The sequence below is a fragment of the Peromyscus leucopus genome, chromosome 2, assembly GCF_004664715.2.
Source record: "Peromyscus leucopus breed LL Stock chromosome 2, UCI_PerLeu_2.1, whole genome shotgun sequence".
NCBI classification, from domain to species: domain Eukaryota; kingdom Metazoa; phylum Chordata; class Mammalia; order Rodentia; family Cricetidae; genus Peromyscus; species Peromyscus leucopus.
In genome coordinates, this window is record NC_051064.1 from 89,988,778 (window position 1) to 90,015,474 (window position 26,697).

Genomic DNA, 26,697 nt, shown 5'->3' on the forward strand with positions numbered 1-26,697 from the left:
CTTACCGAGGACTCGCTGCGTCCTCTGGGAGTCACGGGAAGTGAGTGATGTCACAGGTCAGCCTCTAACCATTGAGAGCCAGCCACAGTTAAATGAACCAATAAAGTGGCTTCAAGTGTGAACCTGGGAAATTCCATTCTGCTTGTCTACATTTTACCAAGAAATCCCCACACTATGATCTTGACAACCTCGACAGCAGGGTACATCCGCCACCCTCCCTTTGGTCAGTAAGATCCATGACCCTGTCCATTTGGTAGCATCTTTCTCCTGGTTAGCTGGACAGCTTCCAGGTTAACATCCCAGATCTCTCAAGAAGAGCAAGACAAGGATCGCTGCCCCACTCTGCCATCCCCTAGAAGAACTTCAAACAGACGCAGGATATCTGGGTTGTTTTAGTAAAAGGATACCTTATCTATTCTTCAGCATGCAGCATTGTGGCAACACAGAGAGTTAACTAATTTTTAAGAATTGTAAACACCTGGATTTATATCACATTACCAACTTACCAACAACTCCCCCGCACCACCACCAAAGGCCCTGATTACCTGTGCCATGACTCTATTTACAGTTAAGATATAAAATATACCAGTAACAAAAAATACAGTTGACTCTCTCAGGTTTTAAACACTTTATTAGCTTTAAAAATAATCTAGAAGGAAATCTGGGTGTGATAGCACACCCTGTAATCTCAATATTCAGGAAGCTGAGGCAGGAGAGTTGAGCCCATGATTTAGAGGCCAGCCTGGGCAACACAGAACTTTGTCTCAAGAAAAACAAAACAAAGCAAAAACCAAGCAGGTAAGTATACAAATAAGCAGAGATCTTTATTTATAATTTGATGGATTTTGACAAAATCCACATAATAACTATGCAGACGAACACACAGAACCTTTCCATCCCTTGTACTAGAAAAGTTCTTGGTGTTGTTCCTGATCCTCACAATCTGTGAGAACCCTTTATTATTGAAGCCTCATATATTAGATTCTCCTACACATATACATGGATTCATGGAATGTATATTCAGTTGTGTAAGGCTATATATACATTCTGTATGTTATTTATCCATAATGTGCCCACATTATTGGAGGTTTCAGAGGTTCAGTCATAATATATTACCTCAGTGATGGAGAAAACAGCCAGTACTTTCATAAATCAGTAATAAAATTGACCCAAATTATTATCACTATGAATAAACTTATAAATTTTTTTTGTATTTTCTAGCCTATATTTTAATCTCTTGGTGAAGTAGCTAGGTACAGAATTACTAAGTCACAGGGCACATAACTTTATTTAAAAACTGTCAGACAAGCCCACAAAGTGGATACTCCATTGTGTGGTTCCTTGTATAACAACCCATGAGAATTATCTTTGCTTTATATCCTCATCAACACTGGCCTGGTCAATTTATGATTTTTTTACATAATTTAATGACTGTAAAATGTTTTCATCTTTCCTTACCTAGTCTCTAATGATGCTGAGAATCTTTTACATTACTTAGGAACCTACTGTTTATTTTTTTCGTGTGAGGTCTCTAAGTCATTTATAAAACTTTGTTTTAGTTATATGTATGATATGTGTGCATTGATTCGCACACACTGCTACATGTGTGTGAATGGCAGAGGACCACTTTGTGGAGTTGGTTCTTTTTCCACCTTTCCATGTTACTAGTCACCTCATCTTCATTTGCTATTATCTCAGTGGTATTTTTGTTACTAATTTGTAGGAGCTTTGTCCCCTCTTTAAGAGCTCTACCAGATGTGTGGTTTAAGAACAGCTTTTCCTGAATATGGTTTACCCTTTCATTTTCCTAATGGTGTCTTTAGATGAGCATACCCTTTTAAATTTAATAAAGTATAAGATATGATCAATATTAACTAGAAATTACTGTAGTCTCAATTTCAACAAGAATGCATATTAGTGTAATTACATCGTTTGGATAATATCCAGGTTATCAAATAAAAAGGTTGGTCAAGGATTGCTACGTACACATTTTAAAAATCCCTCTGGATGAGATGAATTTCGCTGTCACTTTCTGACCACAAGTCATCTTTCATTGGATGTTACCCAATGAGCCTTTGTCCTACTTGCCTGGCTTTATGGGCATCAATGCCTCCCACACTGCCAGAGTCTGGATGTCAAGGCCTTTCATTAGCAGGTATTTTAAAAATCAGTGGGCATAGAAGTCTACCATCTGAAGGGTGGGAGGGAGAGAGAAAAATACCAGAGCCTCCAGTGCTGCTGACTCAGGGAAGTCCTTTGACCTTTTCTTTAAAAGATGGAGATAAAAGGAAAAAGAAAAGATCTTGGCACTAGTGAAGCCATAACAGAAAAGATCTTAGCAGACATGAAGTACTAAAGTCAGCCACAAATCCATTCTGAACTAAGAACTCCCCTCAGCCTTCTCCGACAAAGCTGGACAGACATTAGACAATACTCAGTCAATGACTGATGCAGTCACAGCTCCATGTGAAGATAAGGAAAGCATCAGGCAGATGTGACATAGGTTCCTTACTGTTCTCTGCAAGCCTGGGTCGCTGAGGTCCAGGTGCCTTTCCGCTGTGTGACCAGGGTGTGACAGTAGCCTGAGTGCAGATGCCATCCAGCTGGGCAGGATTTGTCCTCCAGCCCCTGTAAAACAGTTCTCGGTGTTCATATCTGAGTGGACTTGGTAATCCGGAGTCTACCTCACAGTAGCAACCTGTGAGTCTCCACACTTCAACCAGGCAGAGGCAACCCTCACTACAGCTTCCCGTCCCGAGAGACAGTGGACTTCTTGCAGAGAGCACCCCCACAGTCAGAAGCCGTTCAACTTTATACCACTGACATTCTGATAATTAATCAAAATTGACTGATGTAATACCATATTTTGGATCTTAAAAAGCCACTTGGTAGCATTTTTTTTTTCTCATGGCTTTCCAGGTGTAGTAAAAACAGACATAGCATGAGTTAAGAATTACATGTCCAATTACTTGTCTTCAGATAAGCTCATCACAGGGCATATTGCCACCAAAGATACTCCGCTACTCTGCCAGTGTCCCACCTTGGTTTGGGGGCTCCAGGCTTTCCAGGCAATCCCATCACATAGATACAATCTGTGGATGCTTTCTTCCAAATGAAACAGTCCCTTCAATTCCACAGAACAGTTCTTTGGAAACAAGGGCAGCTGACCCTGTAGTGAAGAGCAGTTGTTTAGAATAGATTTAATGGAAGTTGAAAATACACTTTCCTCTCTTGGATTTTCCTCTTCTGGGCAGCATCTGCGTTGAGTAAACTACCCCTGAACGTGGTCCATTTTGTGAATTAAGTGTTCATGGCCCAGGGAACAGTTTGCTGCAAGGCAAACAGGAAGGAAGAACGAATTCCGTACCTGTCTGGGGAAGTGTGAGTCAGTTGTGGATTCCACCTTATCAGCCGGAGGTAGTTCTGCCTCCTTGATTGTCTTTTGTGGCCTACTAATGACGGACATTCTGGCCTTCTGTTGGTGAGCTGAGGCACTGTCACTGTCTAGTTTCAAGGAGACTATGCCGTGATACTTGAGGAAACCAACAAACAAAAACAAGGAGAGAAAAAAAACAATCAAGACAGCAAACAAAAATTTCTGTTCTGATAATGAGCATATAACAGATTGTATCAACAAAAGAGAAGAAAAGGATTTTTCTTGATGACCCAATCTTCTAAAACAAATTTTGGAAAAACAAAAAACTTCAGATAAGTAGACCAAGAGAAAAGATATAATTGCACTACGTATTTTCATCCATGAACATGCATTCAGCAATTCTCTATGCTTACATTGTAGATGGTGTCTGTTCCATTTCTACAAACGGAAGATGGATGAACCTGAAATCAACAAAGCATAGTATGTACACAAAGCTGACTTAAAAAACTATTAGCCGGGTATTCTGGGAAGGCCCTGTAATCATTGAAAATTTAAAAGAACATTTCCTGAGATTTTTTTTTTTCATGTCAAGCTCAATAGAATTTTTTTAAACCATCATGTCTAACCAGAGCTTATAGTTGTGTTGATTTCAGCATCCACTATACTGGCTGGGCATCTATAGCACAGAAAGATTCAAAAGAACATACATACACATACACACACACACACACACACACACACACACACACACACACATAGGAGAGTGTGCCTTGTTAGGGTCGCTTCCACACCCAAGGATGTCAGTCACTTAAATGTGTTTTTATTCTACGATTGCTGATTACCCTATCTGCCTTGGTCTAAAAGGACCAAAGCAGGATTCATATGGCTGAATGAATGTACCTACCACTTCAGTTGGCACAGTTAGCGGAGTGGGTCAGCACAATGATATTTGCACACAAAAAGGCACTGAGTGACTCTGCAAAGAACTCACTACGAGAATCCAGTTTCTGCAGTGTCTCAGACACTTCTCGCTACGCACCCACACATCTTCCCAGAACGCCCCCATCCTTACTGATTGGCCATTCCCACGGGTCCTCATCTTCCTTTGAGAGAGGTCTGTGTGATCAAAGCCCCCAAGGGCATCTCCTTTGGTGGAAGATGGAGGAGGCCCTCTTTCCAGATGAGGAGAACCGGCAGTGGTGAGTGAGGATGACCCTGGGGGCGGCAGACGCCAAATGCCCTTCCCCCATGTGCTGTGCTTGCTTCGGTTGAAGGAATTTGAAGGATGGCACCGTCCTGGAGGCATGCAAGATGGCAGGCGATCAGTACACTACACAAACACATAAGTGATGGCATTGACACTGTTCCTGGAACAGCTTGTCATTAAACCTAGACGGATGAATCTCCCACCAGATGTTGCCTTTTGCCCGCTTGCCAGAAACTCCTTCTCTCTTCATCAGTTTCCACCTGGGAAAGCAGTATCCTTCTGCACATGGATGGGGTGATTATAAAGTCATGAAATCCATCCCACAAATCATAGATGAAAATCATCGTCATGGTTTTCTAATCATTCCAGACACTTAGGAAACCAGCTCACTTCCCTCCTTCTGCGATCCTCCTCAACACCGAGGGTTTATTCACTGATCAAGCGCCACCCCATACACCCTTTGAAAGTATTCAGTTTTCCTCCAGTCTTTTAGAGGTAGAAACTGGAATTGTTTAAAGATGTCATATGATCTTACAGCAGCTCCAAAAATTTGCAATCAACTATAATGGAACAAAACCCTAGCAAATCATAAGGGAGGCTTCGACTGGAAACCTGGGCAATCAGTATTTCTGGGAAGGTACCAAAAAAAAAAAAAAAAAAAAAAAAAAGAACCAAACAAACAAAGGAAAAAGAAACTAAGCTAGTGAAATGAATCAGCAGCTGAAGATGCTTGCCACCAAGCCTGACTACTAGAATTTGATCCTGGGAACCCAAATAATAAGAGAGAACAGATTCCCACAGGTTGTCCTCTGACCTCCCCTCAACACCATAAATAAAAAGTCATTAAAAATTAAAGTACAATAACAAACCTCAACCAAAAAGAAAACAAAAAACAACCTACAGACAGATGCTGTCCGGATATTTATCTTAGTTTTTAACTATACTGAGATTCGGGCCCGGAGCCTTTTACTAGCTAAACAAGCACTCTGCCACTGAGCTACATTCCCAGCCCGGGACATTTTTGTATTTAATGTGAGCAGACGTTTCTGCTGGGAAAAAGATAAATAAATAAATAAATAAAAGCACACGTGGTAAGGAGGAAGGTGGGATGAAAGAGGTCATGGAAATGTGGGTCTGCAAAGCAAGGGAGACAGCGCCCATTTTTATTACAGGGTGAGTGAGGAGGCAATAGATTACAAGTGAGAAAAAAACGCAGATCAGAGGGCATGAGAAGCGTGAAAATCAAGGCTTAAAATGGAATGTCACGCCGGACATAGCAAATGCCACATAGATAAGGAACCAGAAGCAGAAGGACTTTCGCAGGACAAAACCTCTGAGTGCCAAGGGCTTTGCTTTTTATTTTATTTGCCCGTTGCTCTCTAGCATACCCTTCCCAGGATGGCTTGGCTCGGCATCACCAAGCCATTCATTAGTATTCTCCAGCTTCCCCCAAATCCCCAGCCAGCTGCATCCTCGCGTCTATTTTTCTCCAATTCCTTCCCTTCTTAGAATTTCCCTGGTCACACTACCGTGGGGGGCTCCAGGGTTAGGCACTGAGAGCGCTCTTTAACAGAAGAAGATAATTACAGCCCTGCAAACTCTGGGGGAAAATAATTGTTGATAGGTTCTCACCAACATTGTTTCCCCCTTGGTGAGAACAACAAACGCTTAGAAAAAAGCACCCGGGCCACTGACTTGTTGCTTTCCTGCAGCCACGGCTCTTAGCAGGAGGAAAACCACATGAAGCACAAACCAGAATAAAGAAACCAGAGTCATGATGGAGGCGGCTTTCTTGACAAGAAATCACGCATTTTGATTTGAAGGTGTTATCAAGCATGTTGGCTGCTGCTAGCCGGCAGCCATGGCGCCAGGACCGCTCCTGATTTCAAGACGAGGATCAAAAGAATACCTCCTTTTGAGTCCAAAATTTTCACTGCAGCTTTTGTCTTTGTGCCAAGAACCGCATTCACAGGGGACTTCAGAATTACTTCAAAGACCTCATCATCTTCCTCTAATCCGTCATAGGTAATTGCTATATTCCACATCTTAGTTGACATTCCTACAAGAAGTAAACATTTTAATTACTCTTTAATTGCTATTTCAATCACCTAGGTGTCAGAGAAATATATTAATTAACATGTCTCCAGCTAGACTGCAGTAGTCCGAGGGAGCTATTGTACTGCCACCAACTCGCTGAGGCCCCGCTGTTCACCCAAATAATATAAAAAGACCGCATTTGTTCCTGGACAATGATGATCGGCCTCAATGCAAACACTGTAACAAAAAGTAAGCTGCATTATACAGGGCGAGAAAAAAAAAAAAGGTTAGTAGACAAAATCCCAGACATTCATTTTTATTTTTCTCCCAACCCATCGCCTCCATTCTTAAGAATAAATAGTTACTACAATCTGAAAAATCTTAATAGTTGCAAAACTCTTAAGATGTTGCAGCAGGCAGAAGTGATTATGGGATGGTACTCGAGGCACCTCTCAGGATCCTTGAGGTGGTTCATTTCTACCAACAGCTGCTTGCATCTGCTGCTCTCCCTCCCCAGGTCTTCTAGCCCACGGCTGCTTTTCCTGAGGATGCAATGCTCAGCAGTTGGCTACCCTCCTAGAGAGAATGTATGGGCAGAGGGTTATAGACAGAGCCTGCTCTAGCCTCTTTTTCTCCTCTCTGCCTCTATCATGGAGTATAAACAAGTTTATTCCATATAATCTTCTGAACTTAATGTAAGTTTTTATTCACTAAGATATCCCAGCCAATCTGTCCCATCGGGCTGGAAGGCAAGCCAAACTCAGACATGAAAGTATTCAGGCTGGAAGACACTTCTGAAATGGCCCAATCCTCAGCAGTTTCTCTGATGGGAACTGTAGGACAGCTTCCTGGGTTTGTTTAGAAGGGAAGGTGAGGGCAGAGATGAGCAAGCTATAGGGGACAAAAGGCAGTAGACTGCAGTTTGGCCTCTAGAGCAAAGCTTGCAGAGTCCGTCCTGCCTCCCCTGCCTCTGGGTGCCTCTAAAGAAAGCTCTGTAAGGCGGTCAAAGACTGTTTCCCAGCCTCCACTTCTGAAAATTGACTCTTCTGCTTGCAGACTGACATGTCTCTAACTCTGCCATCCACATGGCAACCACCTTCTTGAAGGTATGTCTCACAAACATTTTTCAACTGAATCAGCGTCTCATTAAGCATTCAATGAAAAGCTGCAATTGTTCACTTCTCCTGTATTTGGCTGTTTTTAGAGGGGAAATTGGGGCATCTGCAATAATTTTGGTAAATAGAATAAACTGATGGCCGATGTATGAAGCTTCCAGCATCAACGTGTTCTCAGATTAATTCATTTTATGGTCTTTGCAAAATCAGAAGTTGAACTATGTAATATAAAATACTAATTAATTCCCACCCCATGGATGAGTTAGTCTGTCCACCAAAATGTATGTTTTGTCCATAAGTTCTTACCTTTGCATTAGAAGATATGGGGAACACCACCAGTGCCCCATAAGCCAAACTCTGACCTAAAGGAGTTTGAAACTTCTTGGAGACAAGACAAATGCAGTTGTCTTAGGGTATCTAGGAGAATCGGTCCTGGGACTCCCATTGAATGAAAATACCTGCAGCAGATGCTTGAGGCCCTTGTAATAAAGAGACTACGCTATCCTATATAAACTTTAGGCTATCTCTAGATTGTTTATAATACCAGTATAATGAACACTGTGACTATTGTATTGTCCCAGGGGTAATGACAAGGAAATCAAAGGTTTGGCAGTCAGGACAGACAGAATGGTTTTTTTGATTAGTTTTTGATTTGTGCTTGGTTTGATAGATGGACTCTGAATACTTCTCTAGTCCTTCTACAGATAGACCGGAAAGTCAAATAACTATTAAAAGCTATGTGTGATTAGATGACAGGACATACAAAATGGAGTCTGTAGTGGATGCCTGTAGGACCCAAATACCCGGATTAGAGAAAGAAGCAATTTAGCAAAATTGAGGTTTGGGTCAGGGGAGTAGAAAGTAGATCAGCTGGATGGAAAAGTTACATCTGGGGAAAGGAGGCTACAGGCTGCAGGTAGATTCTGTAGCCACACTACAGAGAACCTGGGACCCAGGTGGCCAGATTTGGGCTTTAGACAATGGTTAATGAGAGAGGACGGACATTCTGAACGTGAACACCTTAGCAAACTGAATTTGAGTGTCTGTGTGAAGGCTGGGTACCTGAAGACTCGAGGGCTTTAGAAGCAGCTGTGGAAATGATACAAACATGAAAAGAGGTGGACAATGAAAACAGTTTGTGAACATTAAGATTATTAATATTCGGAGAATCGCTCTGACTACCAAGCCTCATAATGGTAAGTACAATTTGAATAAAAATCCAATACATAGAAACGTATTTCCAAGTCTCTGGCAGTTGCCCTCCTGTTTGAAGATTTATTTTAGAAAAATGATAGTATCACTTCCAAAGAAATCAACCAACCAACCAACTAACAAACAAAAACCCCAAAGGGCCTTAAAAGTTTTTTGCTGGATCTTATGGAACAGAACCGAAGAGTTGAAAGAGCTGCCTTCTGAGTTTCTTTTAAGGGCTTCTGATTTGGTGGAGTACATTTCAACCTCGTTTCCAGCCTCCCAGGTGTGGGAGTCACCATCTCAGGTTAAGGAGATTATGAGCAGCAGTCTCCTCGCCGTCTAGTCCCTGCTTCCTCCACTGTGTAGGTGCAGAGCTCCCTTAACCTCCTGAGATACACCTGAGCTTTGGAGGCTGGAACCGCCCCTACCCTGTTTCCTGAAAACAAAGGTACCAGGGTAGAGAAGAGGTGTCCTTTCATACAAAAGCCCCACTTTATGGAGTAAGTGAATCCCTGGATATTTTCCTACAAAGCAGATTTCTCTGTTGAGAGACAGTTTCTCAATATTTTTTTAGTAAATGCCACATTAGAGAGCTGTTCCTTTGGAAAACATGTTGACTTTTCAGAATGATGGAGATTTGATTAAGAAGGCATCACATTTTTCAGAGGCACACACTTTAAAGGAAAGCACTCGCTTTCTTAAGAGTATTTGCAGAGGCACGTACACACTTGAGGTTAGTCACAGCGGCTGAACACATTCTCAGGATTCCTGTCTGCAAAGTTTGGTGAACTGCTACAAGACAAGCCTTCACCCCAACCCGAGCCAGAGTGCTCCAACTCTCCAGAGTTTTCCAACACAGTAAGCCATGTACGAGATGGCCCGTTCTGTTTCTCTAGTGTCGGGAAAGCTGGTATTTCCAGAGAAATAAATAGATTGCTCTCAGCAAATAGGAAAGGATGGAGCTGGGGGCAGCTAAAAGAGGCACGGATTTGCAATATGAAAGTATATAAACATTTACAGGACCTGTGGATGTGAGGAATTTTTTAATTCTCTAAAGTAAGGCTTCATGATATGAAATTATTTCTGGCTTAATAAATTCCAAAATCATGAGCAGCCAAGCATGTGGCTTTTAAAACTCGTATAAAATATGCTTATACTATTTTTCAATGTATGAATAATCCCTAAAATTCCAAGACCATTTGGAGCCCCACCCCCACCCCCCAAGAAGTCATTAGTGGCTGACAAAACAGCATGTGAACTCTCCTAGACACATGGGCATTTATCTTATGCAGTGGACTCTCCAAGAGATACATTTCTGAGTCTCCCCTAGTGTGATACATTCTCGCTCTTCTCAACCCAAACAGAGTGCCTGGTGGGCTGCTGAAAACCTAACTTGCAACAAACGGCTACGGATAATACAAAGGACGTACAGCAAACATGACTGACTTTCAAACAAGTCCTTTAAAACGTGAGGACAATTGAACTCCAGGATCTTGGCCAAGTGCTTGGCTGTGGGTCTCTGCATCTGTTTCCATCAGTTACTGGATGTAGGGTCTATGATGACACTTAGGGTAGACACCAATCTGCGTGCAGGGGAAGGCTAGCTCAAGCACCCTCTCTACCATTGCTATGAGTCTTAGCTGGGGATAGACAATCTTGTGAGTTCCTGGGGGTTACCCTAGCTGCAGATTTCTCCCTATCCCCTTAATGGTACACTCTGTCAAGATGTCTCTTTCATTGCTCTCCCTCCCTGTCTCTCCCCCATGTTCCCACCTCCCATCCCCTCCCATCCCTCTCTCTCTGCTCTCTCAGTTTACCCAGGAGATCTTAACCCTTTCCCCTTCCCAGGGCGATCCATGGTTGTAAGAGCAAGGGGGGCGGGGCAGAAACATGATGGGGAAAATCACAGAAATAGCTGACCCAAGCTAATGGGAGCTTCATGGACTCTTGACTGACAGCTGGGGAGCCTGCATGGGAGCAAACTAGGCCCTCTGAATGTGGGTGACAGTTGTGTGGCTTGATGTGTTTGTTGGTCCCCTGGCAATGGGATCAGGACTTATCCTGGGTACACGAACTGGCCTTTTAGACCCCATTCTCTGTGGTGAGATGTCTTACTCAGCCTTGATGCAGGGGGGAGGGGCTAGGTCCGTCCCCAACATGGTATGACAGCCTGTGTTGACTACTCAAGGGAGGCCTTACCCTCTATGAGGAGGGGATGGGGGTGAGATGGGGGTAGGTGGGGGGCAGCGGGAGAAGAGGAGGGAGAGGGAACAGGGGTTGGTATGTAAAAGGAAAGAAAAAAATTAATAAAATATTATATAAAAAAATGAGGACAAAAAAACGTTAACCCTTTCAAGGTAGAGCTGAGGGCAAAAGCCTGAGGATAAACATCAAATTCAGAGCAATAATGTGGTCAGCCTAGAAAAACAACTCATCCACGTTAGAAAGCTAAATAACCTGAGAAGAAGGCTGACAACAGTATCTGAGTGGTAAATGGGGTAATGGCGCGTGTAGTGGGTTAGCATGAGGTCATTGTGGAGCAGGGTATCTCCTTAACCTAAGCTCACTTGTGTCTCATGACGAGGGAGAATTCATTTATCCCCAGGGCGAGCATCATGTGAAGGTGAAGACAAGGACCAGCAAACCACAAACAGCACAGAAAAAAGACAAGGGTAGACTTTCCCTCACAGATTCCCATGTTGGTCTCGGACTGAAACAGCCTCTGCAAGGCCGCAGCTATGGTTGAAACTACCCGGTTGGTGCCACTTTGCTATGGACCAACAACACCATCTTCGTGTTGTGAACAGCACAAAGACACTCCTCTCCTAATCTAAGATCACCAGTTTGGGGATGACGACATTCAGTCCTTTTAGTGTCAAGTGAGCTTGTTCTTGGTGGAGAGTCATCTCACAGTGCTGAACACCTCTTCAGCAAAGTGCAAAGTCACAAGCCTTGCTCCTTGTCTAGTGCTCTCCCATCTGTTCATAGATGAGAGATCCAGGTCTACTACAGACCTCGGGGAGTGAGGGAGAGCCATGAACGAGGCAGAGTTAAGCCCATCCGCGGGGGAGAGCCTGGAAGGGCAGGGTCCAGCCTTCTGACTTTGAGGCAGATTTCCCCAGGGAAGCAGAACTTTTGTATTAGTGTCTCAGCCTTCCTCTTCCTCTTCCTCCTGCTTCTGCCCACTAGAATGCTGCCTCCCCTAGGAAGTCTTCCAGCCTTTTCTTTATCCAGAACCACATCTTACACTTTGGGTTCCAAAGTACTGTGAGCAAATATTTTTATGTCTGTGTGTTGCATACAACAGAACATCTTCAGGAGAAGAAACCACACTTTCATATTTTACATTTTGTACCTAGAAAACTTTCCACAGATTTAAATCAAAGTAAGTACTATTCAATTAAATAATAATTTGCCCTGAAAGTACCTTGAATCAACTTATTTCAAAAGAGCTCATTTAGATCATTAGGAAACTATATAATCATAACATTTGAATTTTTTTTACTGAAATATGTGGTTATTAAACTACCATTTTATTTTAATAATATTTAAATTACCTTATTTTTCTGAATTGTTTTGGATACTTCCTTTGATTTTTTTTATGTTTATTATTTGCTATGATCTTTTTTCTGTTTAAATAAATATTCACTTGTAATAAGAAAACATATAGGGGCAGAAGTTCAGGCCAAACTCGTCTGTTGGGAATAGGGTGGTACGGCTCCCTGATGATCCTCTGCTCAGCTGAAATTGCATAACATCCTGCCTTCCCACCGTCTTGAGACTGCTTATAGAACATGCAAACACAAAACATACCTGGGTCAAACTGGATCAGTTTGGATGGCGTGACTGTAAAATCTTTCCCAACTACAGCTGACACTTGGTTGACCTTAGTGGAAAAAAAAAAAAATGTCATTTTAAAAAAATAAAAGCAAATATTCTACACTAGAGAAACATTTACTCTCCTGCCATAGCAGACTGAATTCATGGTCTCAAGTCTGTTTTTAATGTTAGGTAAGATTTTAAAAATCATAATAAACCATTTTGGGTCCAGGCTTTGTGGTATTTTTTTTTTTAAGTTAACTGGTTGCTTCTCCTTTTAAAAGTATCCAGTTATTGGAAAAAGTAGACTGAAGATTAAAACCTTATTGCTCTCTTTGTTATGAGTGCTGTTTTATTCCATTACCTCTCTGGGTTTTAAAATGGAGAAGGACCGGGGTTGAGTGGGGAGGGGAGGGGAAGCCCTGAGAGTCTGTGGTGCGCCCTTAGCTAGCTTTGAGGGCTCCTGCAAGCTCCCTGGCACTGAGAGCCCTTAGGCCAGATTAACCAAACAAGTCCTGAGCATTGTTTTCCTGCTGGGATGAAACCGTCACTCTGTGCCAACATGAACGAGGGCTTTGTGGGACCGACAGAAGACCCGGTAAGCAACTGTGTGAAGGCACTCCAGACCCAGGACCCACAGCCTTAGAGGCCTTGTCAGGAAAGCTGTAAAAATGGAAAACTTCCCTGGTCTAAAGCAACTACTGACAGACAGCTCCACTGGGTCCCTGATCCAGGACTAAAAATCTAAAGAGGCAAATTTAGGTTTCTGAAGTCATGGTCTTAGACCGGCAAGGGAAGCCGACATGTGTCTGTTAAAAAAATATCTGTGGTGAGTTCGGAAAAGGCCATTGAATGAATGAGACCTTGGGTGAACATCATAGGCAGTCGTCAATTTTGTACATTTTTAAGATGTTGCAGATGGTCAAGGCGGTGAAAGGAATGGGGTACACAATTTGAAGCTCTAAAATGCCCATTCCTATGGTCTCAGACAATGGCTCTATTTCCAACCAAGATGCTTATAGGTTAATCGTCTGTCTAGAAACATCTTGCTGAAGAAGGGATTACCTCCTAGGCTTCCATTTGCTCTTTGTCTGCAATGCCAAGGCTCCCCCCTAACCAGCTTTTGCTGGGAAAAGGCAGCCCATTGTACACCTGCATCCGCCATATGCTGGAAGTTACATTTGTCGGCATGGTTCTCACACATGCAATTACCTAGTGTTTACCACCACTGAGTTTACAGAATCCTAGGTCGGAAAAGCATGTCTGAGGCAAGGTATTTGGAAAGACGGGTCGGGTGAAGGGGACAGTTCAAAAAGGGCAAACAGCACAGGACAAAGTATGTCTTCTCAGTCAAGGAACTCATAAGAGCTTAGGCAAAATGGCAGGTTATACTCTCTATGGAGCTGTACTCCAAAAAGCCTCAGAATCTGTACCAAATGAAGACCTGCACACTTAGGTATCAGGTTCATAGAACTTATGTAGACTAAGGTCCCAGGTAGGCTCTTTTTACATGTTGGGGTGAGTGGTCGCACAGATCTGAATGCTTTGCTCAAGTATGCAACACTCTGTGAAGGACTAGAGGATGGATTGCTGAAAAGCTACACCAGGCTAACTCTCTTCTTCCCCATAGCTCTTCCCTGGGGTTATGGGAAATGCCAACTCTTCCATTTTGATGATAAAACCCCAGCAGGTCCAGGAGACAGAGACCTCTATCCACTAGAAAGGTAAACAGTGAGTCTGGATGTGGCCAGGTTTAGGTCCACAGGGTTTTAACTCTTTGTAACTGCAGCTAACAGAGATGCCATTGGTCCCGGGGGCTCCTCGCAGCAGACTGAGGAGTCTCTCTTGTTCTCCATTGAAGCACAGAAACTGCCAACCGTTCTGAAAAGCTGTTCTCAAACTCCTTCAGCTCTACAAGCCACAGGTTGAACTCCAACCTACGGAAAGGATGATAAATCTGGCCAGAAATGACAAAGTGGAGACTCCTTACACTTGGGGTGACTGTCCCAAAGTATCCTACTTTTGCATGGCATGGATACATCTCAAGACGGTTCATGTCTCTTGTTTCACCTCGTCCATGGAGGAATGGACAGTGATCCTATTCCATTCACAGGGGACAGCTGGTGACTGACGCTTGCTTTGGTCAATTCATAGGAATGATCGGTCTACACCTTTTACAGTGGAGTTTAATACAGATCCACTAAGCTGGATACAGCTCTCTGTGAAATCAGACTTGGAAAGCTAAAGAGTATGTAGAAATAGACAGATTTCAAAACCAAAAGCAGATCTTAAAAACTGTCTAGGAGTCCACTGAAGGGTCGGGAACAAAGATGCTATGTTCTTGGGACTCTCTGGCATATAGTGATCCCCCTGCAGTTGGAAGTTCCCTTGGCCAGGCTGAGTTTTTCTAAGAAAATCATCAGAAGCACTAACCAACACATCAAATTCTATCTTGACAATTTCATTTTAGAGTTGTTACCTCTATGCCCACAAAGGCTGAGTCCATGGAATATCCCCTTCTGGTAACTTCCAAGGGCAATAAGCCCACATTCTCACAGACCTCATATTCAGTCTGGAACCATTCAATATAAGACCACTTCAGCTCCAAGCTGTGCATGAAAAAACAAAGGAAAAAGGTGATCATAAGGGACCTATAAGACCATCCCTCAGTTTGGTCAGCTAGAGGGAGACTGAGCACCAAGTTCCATCAAGGCAGCAAAGGAGTTTGGTTAACTCATGTCAATGACAGAAATCGCTCACACTTATTTGGAGTGTTTGTTCATGACTAACTTCTGCATTATTTGATCCTTATAATGAACTTGTGAGGGAACAGAGAAAGTGCTAGGAATTCTATTTTATCAATGAAATAAGTAAGATTAAAAGAGTTCCAAAAGTCCAAGGTTGTTAGTGGGTAGGTAGAGGCTCAAATTTGAGTGTGAAGGCAAAGGAACCTGCAGGCATGCAGTTCAAGAGTCCGTTCATTTTAGGAAGATCTCTGAACTTGGGGTTATTTTCATGAAAAGTTAGCCTCAGGATGTGCTTAGGACTTAAAGTGTCTGCATGCTTTGTACCTAACACCGACTCCTCTTTCTGTGCGTGTGAAAGAGATAGGACAGTGTGCAGCTTGGGTGGAACCCCAGTCATCCCTCAGGGTCCACCACAGAGTGGGTCAGGGACCCATGGCTGACGCTGACATGTGTAGACATGCAAGTCACACACAGTCTGCACATATCCCTCTTTATACCTTACTTCATCTCTAGATGACTTTCAATACATTGGAAGTACAGTGAAAATAGCTGATTTACTATATTGTTTAGAGATTAATCACAAGAAAGGGGGTTATGTGTGTTCAGTATGACATAATTCTTTAATAAATCATTTTGAATTATGGTCAGTTATATCTGCAAAACCCCTGGGACACAGGGGGCCAACAATATACAGCCGAATGTGATTCATAAATACTTCTGATATATCACAAATAAATCTGACACCCATAGAAATTGTCATTCTTAATGGTTGTCATCTACAGAACTTAAAAAGAAAAAACAGACTAAAATCAGGAAGTTTCAACAACTAGTTTATCCTCCTTGCAGGGGTCACAGGTCACTATCACATCATACAAAGTTCACCAACAAAATAAATGCAGTGGCACTGGTTCTTACTTAAGGATGACAGGCTAGAGGTGGGGTGACCTGCAGCATAGACTTACTACAGGGTCTCATAATAAGACACAAATGTTGTACACATAATGTGTTGATTCAATAGTTACGAAACATTGTTGTTACTGCATCCTGGATTTCATTAAAAGGACTTGAAAAAAGCATCATTATATTTAAAAAAAATTGGTTCACTCGCTGGTATTTGATGCAACAGAATTTAAGTCTAGCATGAAATAGATCAAGAAATAAAAAAAAAAAACTATGCTTAAAGAGTAATAAAATTATAGTCAACAAGGACAATTCAAATGTCAGTAGAAATGACATGTTACAAAGAATTCCTAAAGGACCCAGGTAAACAAGGAAGCAAAAAAGTGACTCAGGGAGAAGGTAGAGGAATAAATGGGAAACTGATACATGTGGGTGACTTGAGCTAGGGCTCCTAAGAGTCAAGCAAGTTCCAAAGCTGAGTTCTGCAGATCCACCCATTGCTGATGCTAATCACTGTAAGCAGGAATCAATGCCACTGTACAGACCTATGACCTCAAGGCCAACACTAAGTGCAATTTGATTGCTGATTTAGATCAAGAAGGAAACAAGTGAGTGGACTGTTCACTCCAGAGCACAGAGGGTCTCGGTGTGGGGGAGGGTGTGTATGTGTTTTCTGGATGCACCTTCTTAATTAACTCGATGCCTGTAGGTTCAGGCGGTCACCAAACAATGTTCTATTTCTATTTTTCTTAAAGCTATTCACCATAAATAATAAATAATCTATTGAAAAGTCATGAAACTTAATTCAGGCTATAGATTTTTCCAGAAAAAAATTTTTTTAAAGGAAAGTCTCCTATACCCTGAGGATATGTGCAATATGTGCTGAATGTGATTTTTTTTGTTAGTTTGTTCTTTTACAGTAATGTATTTGCAAAGCTGCTTCTAGTCTTAAAGTCTATGCAAATACATGAAAAAAAAGAAAAGAAAAGAAAAGATGTAGCCAACCACTGTGGACTTTCCCTACAAGAACCCACATGACTATAGGTTTGATATTAGGTAGACACTCAGATGTAGGAGCCTATAAGAACAATCCAGAAGTTCTGTGTATGTAAGCATCGTGCAGATGAGGTTGGACTGATGTTTTCTAATGGAGGCAGAAATGAAGGTTAGCAATGTACCATGTGAGAAACACATCTGGGACTTCTCAAGCCGATTGGCAGGAGCCCCGAGGTCAGCCTTCTGTACCTCACACTGTGGACATTAGAGTCAGATCTTTTTCTTTCTTTCTTTTTTTTTAACTAAAATTTTTTTCTTTACTAGTTTTTCCTTTTCTTTTACAAGAGAATAGTCATTGTATTATTATACTACATGTCAACATGTCAACTCTATAATTAAAAACTTCAAGTGTCAAATATACAAGTAATGGCATTTTATCCAATAATTCACAATTTTTTTTAACAGTTTCTGCTATTTTGGAACAAACGTTAAAATTTCCACAATTTGAGTATCATTAAATAAGAATTGAAACACTTGGCATCTCAAAAAAATGGCAGAACTTGCAATTAACTCTGACCTCAGTGATCTGTCTCCCCTTCGTTATTTTATTCTTTAAATATAGATTTTGCTACTATGGCCTATTTTCAAGAGTTGTTCTTGTTTTAAAAAATAACCAAGTTGTGAAAAGTCTCTGTGTTGTACAATTTTGTTAAATGGTATAGTCTAGGAAAGTAGAACATCTAGTCAACTTAGAATACACATCTATTTCTGTCATAAAAGGTGACTTTAAATCTACATTAAAATGAGTGGAATTTAAACCAGTTTTACAAGGACTCTGCTTTTATAAGGTCTTTTTCTTTGTTTGTTTTCTGTTCTTTGAGTTTTTTGTTTGTTTGTTTGTTTTTGTTTGTTTTTCAAGACAAGGTTTCCAGGATTTCTCTGTATAACAGCCCTGGAATTCTCTCTGTAGACTAGGCTGGCCCTGAACTTACACAGATCCTCCTGCCTCTGCCTCCCGGGTGCTGGGATAAAAGGCGTGTGCCACCACCCCTGGTGAGTCAGGTCTTTTATGCTGTAGATGACAGCCTAGACTCTGAAAGGCCTAGCAGCACCTTTGATCTTTCCACAGCGATATTGTTCCATACTTTACCATGTTTTTACCATGCTCACAGCCATCAAAACTATTTCTAGACTTTGCAGATGTCCCCTGGGAGGAAAGACACCTTCAGCCGAGAGCTACCACTCTGAAGACACTCAGCACAGCAGAGGAGCTGATTCTAAATGAAAGCTAAATGTTGGTCTTCAACAACCACTTTTGGAAACAGAAGACACTGAAACTGGATCACATGCCTTGAGGCTGCTGGTGCCTCCGCCACTCGGTGACTCAAAGCAGTCAGACACAAGAAAAAGTATCTGGACACCTCATTTAACATCCCAGATTCTTTGCCAAAGTCTAATTTTCTTCAGTTGCCTTTATCCTGACTTATGTTTTCATGCATACACACTGTCTAGTTTATTTGATACTAAGCGCGCTCCCTGGGAGCAGCCTTTGCTTCCTTATCTATGACAACTCACTTGCAGGGTGTGGAAGACACAAAGTGTCACAGAGTCGTCGACAAGTATCTGTTCATTGTACTGTTGCCTGAGCTGAGAGACCGCCAGAAATGTCCTTTCCCAGCATCCTCGGCGTCTTTCATACACCTCGAAAATAATTCTGGGCCAGAACATTCTCACGTGTTCTTTCTAACCCCGACTCACTCTGTACTCTATGACCATGGTTCTGACCCTGTTAGAGAGAAGATGGCAGCAACAGGCATGTTCGGTGGCAAAGCGCGGTTCCTTAAACGGGCCCGTGTGGTATTCGCGGAGGCATATTGTAGTTCTCAACCCTGGGCAGATCTGGAGCCAGTGCTGGCTGTCACACGTGGCAGAGGGTGGTCCAGGCATTTGGTGGGTGGAACCCAGGGATGCTGCTTAGCAGCTGTGCACAGGACACTGGCCTATGACAAAGAATTACATTTCCCTACACATCAACGGTGCCAACGCTGAGAGAGCCTGCTTTACAGTTTCTTAAAACATGGTGCTTTTGGGTATTTTATTTTGTATCTATTTGGTTCGTGTATATGAAGGAATGCAAAGTGAAAGGCACGGGGTTAGAACATGAGTTTGGGATCTGGGCCATCAATCTGGGTTAATAAGAAGGCTTCAGCCTCTCCTTGCCTTCGGTTTCCTCACTTCGCAAAGCACACTAAAGACAAGTCGTACTTCAAAGGACTTAAATGAACACCCAGGAGTGCTCGTTAAGTATGGCGAGCTTCTCCGTAAAAAGGTTTCATAGGAGCTAAAATTATGATTAAGTCATTATTCCTATAACTAGATCTTCACTTATAATCAGGTGGCATATGACTTCAGAAAATTATGCTAAAAAGTATTTTTTTCCAAGCATTCTATCTCAGGTTTGTCAATTCAGAGATGATGCTATTAAGCCTGATAACCTTGTCCTCTGAACACCTGTGTTTCCCAGTTTCCTTTTCTCGTGTTAGTGGGGAGTGGTTAGCCGAGAGGCAGCGCGGGGAGAGTGGAGGAACCAGCACTTCGGAGTCCACCCTGCAACCGCTCATTAGTGTGGGAATGCGGTCAGTTCCTCTGCCTCTCTAGGCTTCGGTTTTCATTATCTTAAAATGAGAAGAATTACAGTCACGTCAAATCATTAAAATTGAAACGAGTTAATGTGCACAAAGCACCTGTACACAGTGGGTGCTTAATAAGTGCCATTTTCTCTCCCTTCCTCTGTGCTTTCCTTAGCTCTAGACGGGGATAAACATGTTAACTCGGGGCTGTAGACAACGTGCAGGTTTTAGTGAGCGAACGGGCCGCAACCTCCCCCTTCCGAGGTGTTTCATAAATGCTGTTTAAATGTTTTAAACTTCGCCTGATAGAAATTCCTTTCCTTTTACATTTCTTTTGACTTTTCTCTTTTGAGGCCAAGACTCAAACAGAACAGCTGGGTGCAGTTGCCAAAGAGGACAAGACCCAGTGTTAGGAGGAACCACTGAATGAGACAGTCCACAGGGACCAACGTTTCTTTTGAAGTTAATGCTTTTTCTTTTCCTTTTGCTTTTTTTTGTTTTGTTTTGGTGGTGGGGGGCAGGGAGGGCATGCATAATAAAGAGGTCCACATGGAACTTGTACTAAGAAAATTACATTGGGGTAAGTTGGCTTCATTTTCCGGTCTACAAAGATGTTTTCAATGAGCGCCGTGGGCCCTGTGTACCTGGCTTAGGTTCTGTGGTTCATCTGGACAGCCAACTTGAGCCAGAGAAGAGAGCAAGTTTGTGAGTGAGTCACGCCAAGGCCAGAGCCAATAAGAGATGAGCTTTCTGAGACCCAGAGGTCAGGGTTCACGTTCAGCTGCCACTCTTGCGCTGGCTTGGAGAGAATTACTTCAATGTTTTGAGTCTAATTTCCTTATTATCTTTGGAGGATTGTGTTTTAAGCACCTAACACATTGCCTAGACTTTAGGCACTTAGCCAAATCTAAATCTTGAGACAAACATCCATGGATGTTAAGCTTCTGTTTATGACAGTGTCTTCCATGCGTTCCATGACAAATTGTGGCCTGCACTAACATGGATGGGGGAGGGGAGCGAGTCAAGGTGGCTCTGTAGCCTGTTAAGGTGAGATATGCCGCACAACGGGCCCTCTCTCATAGACTCTCAATAACATGATCAGCTTGATGGCTTTTGACGTGATATTATTGAACACACTCACCAACTAGCCAGCTGCTGGTAACTTGATTAATCTCACCCAGACCACATTTTCCTATGTGTGATGAACTAGAACTTCTATTGATCCTTCAGGACTAGTAATGCATAGAAAGTTCAATAGCAAAACACAGAAAAGCTTATTGGAAATAAGTATATGGACTGTTGGCTTCGTGAATCACCCTAAAATCAATATCCAATTAGAGATGGACTTTAACCCACCAAATACTTCAGGATATTTCTTCAAACAGTCAATGGAATTAACATAAATGCTCAGGGGAATTAACACTAGCAGTAAAAACTGCAAGATGCACTTGCTAAGAACTTAAATACAAGGTTTTTCGTATGTTGGACCTCATTTGTTTAACTAAAGTAATTGTAGTACTTCCCCATTGTAAAGACCAGAAAGCTGTTGTAAACAATTGTAGTGGGTAGCCATTCCAGCTTTAATATCGAAGTTCCAACCCCCATTGAGGCTTCGGCAATTGTCACGCCTATAAGGCTGGGCCAAGGGAGGCGCCTGGAGACCCGAGATCTGGATGGGCCAGCCCTCTCTGTTCCTGAACCCTAGATGGTGGAGGTTGACCAAGCAGAGCTCCGGAGAACACTGTTGGACTGCGATACACCTTCCTCAGGTCCCACAATCTACCTATCCCTTCATTTGTAAGTTACCCACTAAATAAATCTTCCTTTTAACCACATGGAGTGGCCTTAATAAATTTACCAATAAACAATCACTAAATGGTGAGTCCCAAATGCAGACCTGTTCCACTCATGTCCAAAGGATAACTATCTATACTATAGTGCCCAGGGCATTAGATAGGGAGGCCACACTAATGTTGGCAGTTATTCACATTTTCACAAAAACCCAGGTAAACCTTAAGGTCTTGGATGGGTAAGTATTCCTTCTTCCTTGCAGCTTAGATGGGCAATGCCTACCGGGAAAGAAGAGCTTACCCAGGATTAAGGAAGGGCAAGGGGGATGGAGCAGGGTGGTGGGCTACCTGGGCTAGTGAGCCACCTGGGTTAGTGAGGATTGAACCCCAGCTCCCATACTAAGTCTCTTCCGGCTCTGCATCTGTTTCCTTGTCTGCAAATTCTAGATTATGATGGGACCCAACTATAGATGGTTTCAGTGATTAACTGAATAACATCAGACAGAACCCAAAGTAACAAAATTCCAAATGCCTACGGTTCATATTGTTAAGCAGGCTCTTGCTGGTTACTTTGTGAAGACACGTCACTATTTAGAATTATTTTCTTCTTTTTAAAAAAGTCTGTGTGTGTGCTTGTATGTGTGTATGTGCAGGCACAAGAATGCCACTGCCCTTGTGTAGAGGTCAGAAGACAACTCTTGAGAGTTGGATCCAAGGAATAAACTCAGGGGACCAGGACTAAACAATGACCTCTAAGTTGGGTTGCCTCTCTTGGTTTGTGATCAGAAAATGTGTGCTTAGTTTTAGGGGGAAAAAACACACCTACTTGGGCGTAACTATCCCACTCAAAAATGCTGAGATAAATGCTGAGCAATTTCTACGTCCCCGCCCACTCAAAAGAAAATAACATAAAGCCTGTTGGAACCAAATCTGAGTTATTTTTGTATTAGCTGTCTGCAGGCATTTTTTTTTTTCTTCACGGGTTCTAGCCATTTTGAGGCGATAGGAACATCTCCAGCATGAGCCTGTGAGAAGTGATCTCTGTGGAAGCAGGCATGCCAATCTAAAACAGCCTCCACAGAAGTGATAACTCCACTATCTACGTGATGTAAATTCTGCTGTGGCTTTCTTAAGTAACTGTCATGGTTACCTAGAAACATAAAGCATTTTCACTAAGCGACGTCCTTGCCAACAATAAGGCAGCAAAAGGGTATGTGTGCAAGAAAACCTAGTGTCACTGCTGGGGGCACAGGTTGTCACCCACATCATGCTGGCATGTGGAGGACCAAAGGTTTGTACAAGCTCAGGGACAAGTCTGATCAATACTATGTGTTTCAGTAGAACAACTTTTAAAAAGACTACAAAGCTGAGTGAAGTCAATTCGTTAATATTTTTAGAGCCTAAGTTTTAATTTTTTTTCTTGAAAATAAAGATATGTGTTTGAAAAAAGCAAGCCATTGCTAGCCAATCTTTAGACTGTGACCCCGCCCCACCCCCAGCCCCCAGGAATTGGTCCCCTTAGGCAGAGACAGTTTAATGGGTGGGGAACATTTGTTTTAGTTTATAATCTCGGGGTTTTAAGTGCAGGTGCCTAGTCTTCCGTGCTCCTAACTCCGGGTGCTGTGAGCCTGGCATGTGGCAACCACAGGACCAAAGTTTGTTGGGTTAGTTTATAGACACGGGTGAAGGAGTGCACTTAACAGGCAATGGGGCAGGGTCGGAACAGGTTTCAGCTACAGGATGCCAGTTTTTGCTATCAACGACTATAGCACCCTCTGCTGGCGAATGGTGAAACTACACCACAGGTTGGGGGAAGAAAAACAGTGGTACTGAGAGCATTTCCTCATCATGTTTCTCTTCCCGTCCACATTTCATCATAGAGGGAGCATCGTAGGGATGTGCTCATTTGTGCTATTTTTTTAAATATGCCTCGGATATGGCGAATGCAAAATTTAGAAGGAATGAGTCACTTTTCGCTGAGGTGTCTGGGAAAGGCAGTAAATAAAGAAAAACTAATGCAGCACAAGAAATGGACGGATGGGCCTTCACTATGACCATCTGCCAGCCAGTAAATTATTAAAGGTCTATACCCAAGAAGCATCTGGAAAGGAGGCGCAGACACTGAAATCATTCTGCTCTGTTAATCTCGTTAATATTGCGAATTTGTTCTCGTGATGCTGAGTCGTCTACATCACATATATTTATGTTTCTAAACATCACTCTGTATCCTCTCATATCTACTTCTGCTTACGTTATCCTCATCTTGCCTATAAGGCTAGCTAACAGGCAGAGGCATCAGCGTATTTTCTCTCTTTTTTCGCAGGAGAGAATATATTTGGCTGCTCCTTCTATTTCATGCCTCCCCCACCCACCCCGCAGTTCAGAAGCCAGTGGTGACTAACACGGTCCTAGAGTGACCTCTGGCTGCAGCATCCACACACCAGTTTTGAGCTCAGTCCTGAAAGCCCTCCAATAGCAACTTGCCAGTGTGTGAAAGGGGGTGCACTTAGAGGCATAATGTAAAAAGACACCTTTCTTTTAACCTTTTAGTGTCTTTGTCATCTGGAAAGCTACTGGCTTTTCCATCATCTAGAAATAATACAACAGAAATCCTTTCTCCAAAATAAGTTGTGTGAGCATATGAAAGAGTCCATCGATGTACCCTGTTAGGTCTGGTTTGGAAAAGATTATTTTACTTTCTTAATGGGGTACATTCTAAACATGACATGCAGAACAACCAGTGAATAATTGAAGTCACCTTTGAGGAGTGGCAGTGTTCCCTGCGGGGTCCATGATCTGAAATTCCAGGATATCGGAATTCACTTGCAAAGATGGGTTTATGACGTAAAGAATGGTCTTCCTGCTTAAGTCCTTCTGGCTAAATTGCTCATGGATAAATTCACCTAAAGCAAGAAATAAATGAATCTCACAGGTAATTGAATCAAACGTCACTTAAGAATTGATGGAACTACACAGCTGTTTGGTTTGGAAACACAGCTTTAAGGAACAGAGCAGGCCTGGAGATGTGGCTCACTTGGTAGAGTGCTTGCCTAGCATGCATGGAGCCCACCTAAAATCCCACATGATGACACACGTATAGGGAGAGTGATCAGAAGTTCAAGGTCATCCTCAGCTACATAACAAGATTGAGGCCAGCCTGGGCTGCCTGAGACCTTATTTCAAAACAAAACAGCAAAAGTCTGTTTGAAAAGGAAATTAACATTATTGCAACTATGTTAAAATTTAAATGCAATGGACTCAAATTCATCTTTAAATTTGCTTTGCTTCAGAGATACTTGCCTTAAAGAGAAAGGAAATAGGAAATGAATAAAACCCATCACCTCTGTGCTACCCCATTTAATAAGATGTTGTGATCATTGCCTTCCTGAAGTAGAAATAATATATAATCTACCAAACCATTAGAAAAAATAGACTTTTTAAAGAAGCTGATATCATTTAGAATTCATAGTAGAAGAAAGAAATTAGTCTCCAATATCAATCTGACCCTATCCCTGTTCTGAATATAAAACAACCTTGCAAAACAAACAAACAAAAATAAACAACATCAAAATGGTGAAGCTGAGCATCTGTGGGTCAGGATTTGTTTCTCCTTATGAAGATGAATGTAGAAAACCCAGCTTCAAAACCCCTCAGCAACAATATTGATTTAGAAAACTGAGTCTATCAGCAAGTCCTGGGGAGCACTCACCAAATGGGCCTGCCCTTAATTGAGTTATCCTCTCTCCCTGCCAGCAACTGGTAGTTTAAAATGAGAAATTACAGGGAATAAGATGGAGGGTACCTGTGGTTGTATTCTCCAGATGTCCATGCAATGGGCCTCGTAAAATCTTAAAGATGATCTGGTCATCCTCTGTGTCGGGGTCCGATGCCTTCAGCACATGGGAAGTGATGTAAATCCCGTAACAGCCATTTTTCAAGAACCCCACTTGAGAAGGGGAGTGCAAGCGTGTGATCCGGGGTGCCGCTTTGTCCAACTGGTCCACCTGAGTCATCAGGGTGACATTGCTCAAGGACCTTCTCTCCCTGTGCTCCTCTGTGCTCCCATAGTTCAACAATGGCTAACTCCTCAACTTACAGATTACTTAGAGTCCTCATCTGTTGCTTTCTGCTAACACCTGGCCTGTTCACCCTGTCCTAACAAATACAGAGACTAGGGCAGAGCCTGAGTTTGCACTGTAAACCTTCACCCAGCTTTAGGATTTGTCCGGTGTCTGACTCTCCTTACATATTAGCCTTATGAAGGGAAATACTGTATCTTCCCACCCCAATGCCCATTCTTGTACCTGGCAGCATGCTGGAACCATAACAGAAGCACATGGAATGTGCTAGAACTGACCCTAGAATTACATAGCAAATTTAATGTTAGCACCACAGAAAGATTTGCTGTGTTTAATGAACTATGTAAAAGAATCATAACTATTTGAAAATGCCATAGACCTTTTCCACATGCTTTTTTTGTTTGCTTGCTTTGTGGTTGTTTTTTTTCTTTCTTTCTTTCTTTCTTTTTTTTTTTTTTTTTTTTTTTTTTTTTTTTTTTTTTTTTGTTACTTCAGGACAGGATTTCTGTGTAGCCTTGGATGTCTTGGAACCTGCTCGTTTTTCTCTTTCTTTATTTCTTTCTTATTTTTTTTTGTTTTTTGCTTTGTTTTGCACATGCCTTTGCCCAAATGGCAAAAGTGTTGAATAGAAAAATGGAAACCGTTTATAACAAAAATCACAAAAGTGATTTTTTTAGACTGTGGGTTGTTTTACTGAAGCTGAAGACCACATGACTCAACAGGTGGACTAGATTTTTGAGGGTGGTAGAGGGACAGGTAACGTGTGGCAGAGATGCAACCCCCGGGACAAGCTGGGTAGCCAGATTA

General features: G+C 42.3%; 1 protein-coding gene across 1 annotated transcript in view; it reads right to left on the minus strand.

Moving 5' to 3' along the window:
• Frem1 (FRAS1 related extracellular matrix 1) overlaps nt 1-26,697 on the minus strand; it is a 150,757-nt gene that overhangs the window by 10,954 nt on the left and 113,106 nt on the right. The window contains 10 exon segments of the mRNA XM_028873292.2: nt 2,513-2,628; nt 3,041-3,169; nt 3,368-3,532; nt 3,790-3,837; nt 4,449-4,672; nt 6,493-6,642; nt 12,743-12,815; nt 15,228-15,357; nt 24,570-24,714; nt 25,614-25,815. Coding sequence (XP_028729125.1) covers nt 2,513-2,628; nt 3,041-3,169; nt 3,368-3,532; nt 3,790-3,837; nt 4,449-4,672; nt 6,493-6,642; nt 12,743-12,815; nt 15,228-15,357; nt 24,570-24,714; nt 25,614-25,815 — 1,382 coding nt within the window.